General features: G+C 45.4%; 1 protein-coding gene across 1 annotated transcript; it reads left to right on the top strand.

The window, feature by feature from the left end:
* Nucleotides 1-7,861: 7,861 nt before the first annotated feature.
* Nucleotides 7,862-9,133, top strand: PIGM (phosphatidylinositol glycan anchor biosynthesis class M; the record flags this gene model as incomplete). Its single annotated transcript, XM_079696483.1, has 1 exon — nt 7,862-9,133. The coding sequence occupies one exon, from the start codon at nt 7,862-7,864 to the stop codon at nt 9,131-9,133; it is 1,272 nt and encodes a 423-aa protein (XP_079552609.1).
* Between the last annotated feature and the right edge of the window lie 336 nt (nt 9,134-9,469).

The following is a 9,469-nucleotide window of genomic DNA, read 5'->3' as shown; positions in this document are numbered from 1 at the left end:
ATATATATATATATATGTAGACAGATGTATATAGATGTATATAGGACCAAATATACTGAATGTACAGAAAGAAAGTATTCAGAGAGCTTAGCATGGGGGCAGATATCTTGCTCTGGTTTGGGGGTAGGACTCCCCAGATTCCCAGACTTACAGCCAGTGATCCTGGTTTCAACATGGAAGTGAGATACCTGACTAAGGCTTTCAGGTTTGATGACGGGAAAGGGAGGGGTGGAAGCTGCTCTTCAGAAATAAAGAGGCGTCCAATGAGGTTTCTGACAAACCCTGTGCTGCTGACAGGACCAGGAAGAGGGGAGATAAGGGGAACATGAGGAGGGAGACACTCCATCTGTGGAAATCTAGGAGAATCTGCTACTTAGGCTGTGCGCTCCCATCCCCAGCAGTGTCCTGTGACTGTAGCACTTAAAAAAAAAAAATCCTGTTTCCCTCTCTTAAGGTACACTGTATTTCCCCTTCCTCCACAGGGGTGGGGCAACTGCAGCTCCAGCCCCGGGAGGTGATGGCTGTTCAACTAAGAAGCTGAACACTTCAGTGTGCGGGAGGCACTAAAGGGAAGCCTCAACTCTAGAATCTAAATGCCAGGACTAAAGAGCGGTTGGGCCCAAGATACTCCCAAGGCAGAGGACCAGATTTCTATACGGTTGCAAGCAGCCCAAAGAGAATGCCCTCTATGCTAGAAGAGTCCCAATCCTGGCATCTGAGCATGGGGGAGGGCGTGGTGCTTTAGCTTTGCACCTCTGTATGAAAATGAGGAGTGGGGGTACCAGCTGCCCTAGGGGATGGGGAGAGGCTTCTGAAATCCCTACTCTGTGCTTCACCTCATTACCTGCCCAACCTCCTACCCCAACCTGTCAGCTAATAAGACCATCCAGGGATTTCTCTCTGAGGCCTGAGAAGAGAAAGGAAGCCACTTATACTATTGCTACAAGCCAGGGACACTGCCCCCTCCCAAGGCTGCTACCCTGGTCCTTTACCCTTGCTAGTTAACCTGGCTTATTTGTAAAATAACACACTACCTTTGCTGTAAAGTTAGCCTGGGCTCCGGCTCAGTAATGGCCAACTCTACCGAAGCAGAAATATCTAGGGATGGTTTTTCCATTCATTGCATTAAAGACTAAACCAGGTCAAATGTACCTAGGAAAAAAGACATGTGAGTTTTTTTGGTTTATTTTATTCTTGTCTGTTCAGAACAAGTTACTAAATAAAATGGCTGAATCTCTGTTCTTCACTCTAGCTTCTTTTAGAAATTAAAACTAATCCTGGGGACTTCCCTGGTAGCGCAGTGGTTGAGAATCCGCCTGCGAACGCGGGGGACATGGGTTCGATCCCTGGTCTAGGAAGATCCCACATGCCAAGGAGCAGCTAAACCCGTGCACCACAACTACTGAGCCTGCTCTCTAGAGCCCGTGACCCACAACTACTGAGCCCGTGACCCACAACTACTGAGCCCGTGTGCCACAACTACTGAAGCCCACGCGCCTAGAGCCCATGCTCTGCAACGAGAAGCCACCGCAACGCACCGCTATGAAGAGTAGTCCCCGCTCGCCACAACTAGAGAAGGCCCTCGCGCAGCAACGTAGATCCAACACAGCCAAAGAAAAATAAATTAAAACAAAAACAAAAACAAAACAAAACTAATCCTGTTACTAAGGCCTGAACTCACTGACCTACCTTTGGGAAAGGAGGGTGGAATTGAGCTGTGCTGGAAGAGCTTCTGACCACACAGCCAGGCCTTTCCCCTTCGGTGCTATCATCCATTCCCCCACCTCCTTTCCCCCACCTCCCCTCATTAACTTCAGGGTCCTGTAGCAAATACCTTTTAAACTCAGTTTTTAAAGGATTACAAAAAAAGTTAAGACCTAGACATCTGAAAATTGGCTCAGGTTAATCCAGGAAAGTCAAGTTGCTTTGGAACCCAGGCACTGTCCCTTTCAGCCAGTGATCATGCACCCAACTTCCCTGCCACACTACAGTGCAGGTCGTTCCTTATATATCCTCAAGGCTCTATATGCCTATTCATTTAATCACTGGGCATTTCCTGGCCCAGTTCTCAAAGAAGTGGGTTTCTCTTCTATTCTTATCTATCAATCGCCTGAAAAAGGCCTGGCTATCAATATCCAGCCCTGAATTAAAGTAACAGACCCCTATGGTCACTGACTCTTGTTCCCCAGAAATGGAAGGACAGAGGGAGGAAACTGGGTCTCTTACTATCGTCAGTAAATACTTATCTACAACATTTGGGAAACACTGTTTTTTAGGGATGAGTCATAAGACATGAGAGATATATAAGATACGTGAAATATACAGTCCCATAACATATGAAGAAACTTGCCAACTTGTTAAGAAAATAAGATAAAGTAACAGGTAGCATACATTAGGGCCAGATATGCCATTAACAACATGTTCTAAACAGTGAGATCTCTGTGGAAAACATTCCCCAGGGATAGGCAGTAGGCAAGGGATGGCATCAATCTAAGACGTCTGGTTAGAACACATTTGACACAGGATTCAAGAAAAATCAACCGAGTTCCTATTACATGAAATGTACCATTCAAGTGACAAAGAAACAGAAGACATGATACATGCCAGCAAGGTACGTACAGTTTTTTTTGGCTTTATACCTGCTATTCCTTCTGCGGAACTCTCCGTACTGCTTGCCAACTCCCAAGTTAACTCTCAGTATGCCCATCTTAGACCAAACCTTGTTAAAAGCTGTGATTGCATCATGTACCCCTCTTTCATTACACTTGTCACAGATGCAGTTTTATATTACTTGTGAATTTATTTGACTAATGTCTGCCTCGCTCACTAGAGTTTAAGTGCCATGTAACTGTAACTGGGATTCCTGTCAGTGTTGGGTCACCAGTACAGCTGGGCACTTAGCACAGCACCTGCATGTATGATGCTCAATAAATGTAGAAGGAAGGAAGGGAAGAAAAGAGGGAGGGAAGGAATTTGGCTACAGTTCACACAGCTAGTATGCAGTGGAGGTGGTATATTGGTTAAATAACCGTAAAAGATTTAGATAACATATTTCATAAGGCATGACAAAATTAACTGTTTAAAAAAATAGAACAGACAATAAACACCAATGTTTTGGGGGAGAGATCATTTCCACTAGTTAAGATTTAAGAAGAGTCCAGAGAGTTCAGGTTTGAGCCTAGCATTGAGAGACAAATAGTATACAAATAAGTGATGAGAAATAGGATTCTTTGTAGGTGGGACAGCACAGGCCAAAGTACCACAGTAAGAAAGCAAAAGGCATATTTAAGAGACTAACCATCTAACCATTATATTAGAATATAATCAACAAGGACCTACTGTATAGCACAGGGAACTCTCTCAATATACTGTAATAACCTATATGGGACAAGAATCTGAAAAAGAATGGATCTATGTATATGTATAACTGAACTACTCTGCTGTACATCTGACACTAACACAACATTGTAAATCAACTATACCCCAATATAAAATAAAAATTAAATTGAAAAAACGTAGAACAGGGCTTCCCTGGTGGCGCAGTGGTTGAGAGTCGGCCTGCCGATGCAGGGGACGCGGGTTTGTGTCCTGGTCCGGGAGGATCCCACATGCCGCGGAGCGGCTGGGCCCGTGAGCCATGGCTGCTGGGCCTGCGCGTCCGGAGCCTGTGCTCCGCAACGGGAGAGACCACAGCAGTGAGAGGCCCGTGTACCGCAAACAAAACAAAACAAAACAAAACAAATCAAAACAAACCTAGAACAGAGGGCTTTCTTGGTGAACAGGTTGAAAAGGCAGGGTCATGGAGGGATTAAATGTCAATCTAAATTATTATTTTTTTCCACAGGCTTGGGAGCTATTGAAGATGTCTGAGAAAGAAAAGCATCTAATTATAGTACTGTTTATGAATAACAATCTGGCAGTAGAACTGAGAGACAGAAGACACTAAACCACTTAAGAGACTTGCAAAACCTTAGGGCAAAGGTAATTGCCACAGATCCTAGTTGAGTACAGGTGTCAATACTGTTATCAAATTGAGTTATTGAAGTCTGGACTAAGGTGCAGGATGCTGAGCACAAAAAGAATTAGGGATAGATTCAAAAGAAATTACAAAGCAGGAAATATAAGCAAGATCTAGAAAAAGAAAAAAGAAGGTGATTGAATTACAGTGCCAGCAGGAAGCAGATGGTACATTCAAAGGGCTAACTGGACAGGACTTAATGAAGGGAGTATTTACAAAGGTGTGGGCAGGGTCAATAAACCAACAAGGGCTTGTGAAGCACGCAGGGACTTGCAACAGTAGGAAGCCTTTACTGATATTAAAGCTGAAGGGACCATCATTGAAACCTGGTGAGAGTTTCTGAAGGGAGAGGGCTACAGCTTTAGCAGGAGCTTTGGCCTTAGGTAGAGGAACTCAGCCACTGCCAAAGATCTGCTAGTGCCTGCCACTGGCTTATTCTAATGAGAAGCCAGAGGGCAAGGGAGACTGCACGATGCTGCACAGAACAGGGCAGAAGAGATGGCGAATGGATCTAAAAAGGTAATGACAGCATATACGGCACAGTGACCAAGGCCAAGGTCCTGGCTAAGGATGCTAGGGATGAGGTATGCATGTGTGTGCCTTCCTTAGCCACTAGCTCTAAAAGAATGGAAACCTAGAGACAGACAGTGAAAGGGAGAATGAGGAAGGGCTGTAAGTAATAATTCAAGAGGTAATGAACAGTTGAGCATTTGAAAAAATGCAGTCCTTTCATGGAAAAGTGATAAAACAGAACCCCTACACCGAATGCAAAAAGCTCAATATGGGGTCCTTAGACCCTGTGATACTTCTGTCTAGCCTAGAAATAGTAATAATAGTTGGCACACCACGTCCAATTAATTTTACTGGACTCCTGTCCCCTCTTCAGTCCCACAAACGCTATCTACATCTCACTTTGATTCAAGCTTCCTTTCTTTTGATTAGTTGTTTACTGTTTCCTTATTTGCCCAAATTTGGTGCCTCTCACCTGTTCACTAGGTAGGCTCTATAGGGACAAATTAGCTGAGGCTTTTCTGTCATACTACCTAAACCAACCCAAACAGAGGAGCCCTCACTTAATTAAACCTCTGACATCTACCTCCCATACTCTCTACCTTCTGGGACTAACCCTCACTTATCTATCACTAGCAGAAGAAAAGAATAAATATATAGAATCACAGTGACAGAAAATATCAGAAAGATTCAAACAAGAGATCAATGAGAGGAGGCAGAGAGGGAAATTAGAATTCATCATCAACATTTTATTTGCAGGTTAGCCACATAGTAGTTAAGAATACGCTAGGCCAGATAGACCTGCTTTTGAGTTCCAGCTCTGCCACTAGTTGACTATATGACTTCGGATAATTACTTAATCTCCATAAGCCTTGATTTCATTTGTGAAGGTGGGAATATCTACCTTACATGGTTAAGTATTTAGCACAGTGACTGACACACTGCAAATAAGTTCTCAACAAAGCTGGCTATTAGAAATCATCATCGACTTCCCTGGTGGCGCAGTGGTTAAGAATCCGCCTGCTAACGCAGGGGACATGGGTTCGAGCCCTGGTCCAGGAAGATCCCACATGTCATGGAGCAACTAAGCCCGTGCGCCACAACTACTGAGCCTGCGCTCTAGAGCCCGCGAGCCACAACTACTGAAGCCCTCATGCTGAGAGTCCCTGCTCTGCAACAAGAGAAGCCACCACAGTAAGAAGCCCGCGCACCACAATGAAGAGTAGCCCCCGCTTGCCACAACTAGAGAAAGTCTGTGCGCAACAAAGACCCAACACAGCCATAAATAAATAAATAAATAAGTAAATTAAAAAAAAAAACAAACCTATAGCTTTCATGAATCTTTAAGATTTGATTTCTAAATGTGAGAATAGCGTTTAAAAAAAAAAGAAATCATCATCATCATTATTTGAATGATGACGTGCTGCCATTGTATATATGGCTACTGTACTGCAAAAAAAATGGTTAAAAGTAGTTATCAACATAAGGCATATACTTATACCAAGGTACAGATAAAGACAAAGAGATATCAGAATATGAACATGGAATGTGTGAGATTAACTTGGTTCATACAAAGGATAAATGTAAATTGTATGATGGATGAATGGAGGGTAGTCCTGGGAGCTGCATGTTCAGACTGGATGGAGTCATCTACTCTAGTAGATGCTAGTTTAGAAGACGTCCCCTAGGAAGCAGGATCAATCTGTAAAATCAAGTAAGTCAGTAGTTACTGAACATGTACCATGTGCCTAAGACTGCAATAAATTATGAGTAATTTAAAAAAATTAAGGATAAGATATAACCCCTAACCTCAAAAACCCTACAACCTCATTGAAAGGGTTATGAATACAACCTAAAATAAACTATGAAATTCTGAATTGCAGACTGTAAGTTCAATAAGTGCCCACAGAAGGGAAAGAGCTAATGGGTTAGAGTCCTTGGTGAGAAATTCATGGGAGTAAGGTTGGAGTGGGATGGGTGAAGGGGGAAGAACTTGAAATAGATAAAGGATATTTGAAAGAGGAAAGGACTGGGAGTTGGGAGCACCCCAAAGATGCCACTCCAGAGGTATCCTGGTAAGAGGAACCTCAAAAATCAATTCAACTTGTACAGAATGCCAACTGTGTCTGGTAATGTGTTGTATACTGAGGTACAGAAAACAAGATAATCTCTGTTCTCAAAGAACTCAGAATGCCCTGACAGAAAACTAGGAAAATGAAACAAAAAAGTTATCACTGACAAATGCTATAATATAGGGATGGTCATTCCAAAAGGGAATTTTGGAGCAATGGGAGGGCAGACAATGGACAGGACTCTATATTTACATAGAAGGGCAGGGGCTTCTGGGTGAGTGATTTTCTAGAGCTTAGAGCCCTTCGGCCTCTGTTCATCTACCCTCAGCGGAAAGGCATCTAAATTGTAGTGCATGATGAAAAAGTGAGCTGAGAGCCAGGATATGCTTTTAGGAGTTAACACTTGAGCCGAGGCCTGAAGGGTTAAGTAGTGACTGCGGAGGGGAAGGTAACGTTGACAGATAGAATAGCAAGTACAATGACACTGAGGCATGAGGGCGTGATATAGTTTAGGAACCCTACGAAGCTTCCTGTCCTCCCTTCCCATCCCTCCACCAAGGTTTGCGGGATAAAATACAGGATGCCCAGTTAAATTCAAATTTAGATAAACAACTAATAATTTCAAAATACAAGTATGTCCCAAATATCGCACACACTCCGGGCCCCCTTCAATTCATCCTAGCTCGCCCCGCCCCCGAGCCCACAAACCCGCCCCCGGTATTACCCACGAGCTGGCGAGGTAAAGCATGAGAAACCATCACAGGTTTATTTTTCCTTCACTCTTATTTTTTTTCACTCTCGGGTCACCGGCCCAGGCATGAGGGATGAAGCTCGAAGCTCGCTCCGCTTCAGGGGTCAGTCTCCATCAACTGGAGTTGAGGCGGGGGAAGTAGGGGGTCACCCACAAATAACACTCGCCCGGCCCTGAAAAAACACCTCCCAGCGCCCGCCTTCCGGACAAACTGAAGTCGGCGGACCGGAAACCCCGCCCCCGCCGGAGGTGGAGAGGACGCGAGACAGCCTGTCCAGAAGGAAGGTAATTCTCCCGCTGCGGCCACTAAGAACCCAGTGCCTGGCGTGCAACCGGAAACAGGACGGGGGCGGGCCTTCCTGCCGGAAGTTGTCGTCTCGCAGTTGTTTCGGTTGGCCGTCTAGCTGGTAGGAGTAGTCCCGGCAGCCTGCAGCAAGGAACCGCAGCGAGTGTTAGCCCTTCCAAGGCAGTTTAGAGCTGGGGACTGAGCTGCTGTGGTGCAGTCAGATCATGAGCCCGACCACGCACTGGGGAGAGTGGTTCCTGAATCTGTGGGTGTCCCCCGCCGGGGTATTTGGTGTAGCCTTCCTTGCCCGAGTGGCCCTGGTTTTCTATGGGGTCTTCCAGGACCGGACCCTGCTCGTTAGGTATACAGACATCGACTACCAGGTCTTCACCGACGCCGCGCGTTTCGTCACGGAAGGGCGCTCCCCTTACCTGAGGGCGACCTACCGTTACACTCCGCTGCTGGGGTGGTTCCTCACTCCCAACATCTATCTCAATGAACTCTTTGGAAAGTTTCTCTTCGTCAGCTTCGACCTCCTCACCGCCTTCCTCTTATACCGGCTACTGCTTCTTAAGGGGCTGGGTCGCCGCCGGGCTTGCGGTTACTGTGTCTTTTGGCTTCTTAACCCCCTACCTATGGCGGTGTCCAGCCGAGGCAATGCGGACTCAGTCGTCTCCTCCCTGGTGCTTATGACCCTGTACCTAATAGAAAAAAGGCTCGTCGCGTGTGCCGCTGTATTCTATGGTTTCGCAGTGCATTTGAAGATGTATCCGGTGACCTATATCCTTCCCATAGCACTCCACTTGCTTCCGGAACGCGACAGTGACGAAGGCCTCCGTCAGCCCCAGTATTCTTCCCAGGCTCGTCTGTATGAATTCCTGAAGAGGCTGTGTAATCGGGCTGTGCTGCTCTTCGTAGTCGTTGCTGGACTCACGTTTTTTGCCCTGAGCTTCGGTTTTTACTACAAATATGGTTGGGAGTTTTTGGAGCACACCTACCTTTATCACCTGACCAGGCGGGATATCCGTCACAACTTCTCTCCATACTTCTACATGCTGTATTTGACCGCAGAGAGCAAGTGGAGTTTTTCCCTGGGAATTGCTGCATTCCTGCCACAATTCATCTTGCTTTCAGCAGTGTCTTTCGCTTATTACAGAGACCTTGCCTTTTGTTGTTTTCTTCATACGTCTATTTTTGTGACATTTAACAAAGTCTGCACCTCCCAGTACTTTCTTTGGTACCTCTGCCTCCTGCCTCTTGTGATGCCACTAGTGAGAATGACTTGGAGAAGAGCTGTGGTTCTCCTGATGTTATGGTTCATAGGGCAGGCCTTATGGCTGGCTCCTGCTTATGTTCTTGAGTTTCAAGGAAAGAACACCTTTCTGTTTATCTGGTTAGCTAGCTTGTTCTTTCTCCTTATCAACTGTTCCATCCTCATTCAAATCATTTCCCATTACAAGGAGGAACCCCTGACAGACAGAACCAAATATGACTGATAGATGCTCCAGTTCTTCTGCAACTTCCATTCTGATTGTTCTGAATGGACCAAAGAGAGGTTTGGAAAGAATTGTTTTGAACATCCTAAGCACTCTAGTGAAACTTCAGTTTAGAGCATAAACCCTATTCCAACAAATTTAAATGAATGTTTGCCTTATAACGGGGACTCAGTAACTGAGGTCCACCCTTTAGGAAATCTCAGGACTCATTTATCTGGGACACGATGGGAAGTAAAGGTTACTAGTTTGAATACAGAAGGGCTGGGGCTTCCCTGGTGGCGCAGTGGTTAAGAATCTGCCTGCCAATGCAGGGGACACGGGTTCGAGCCCTGGTCC

This window comes from Hyperoodon ampullatus (genome assembly GCF_949752795.1).
Source record: "Hyperoodon ampullatus genome assembly, chromosome: 2".
NCBI classification, from domain to species: Eukaryota; Metazoa; Chordata; class Mammalia; order Artiodactyla; family Ziphiidae; genus Hyperoodon; species Hyperoodon ampullatus.
Note: the sequence above shows the minus strand (reverse complement) of the source record. Positions and strands in the feature narration are given on the sequence as shown.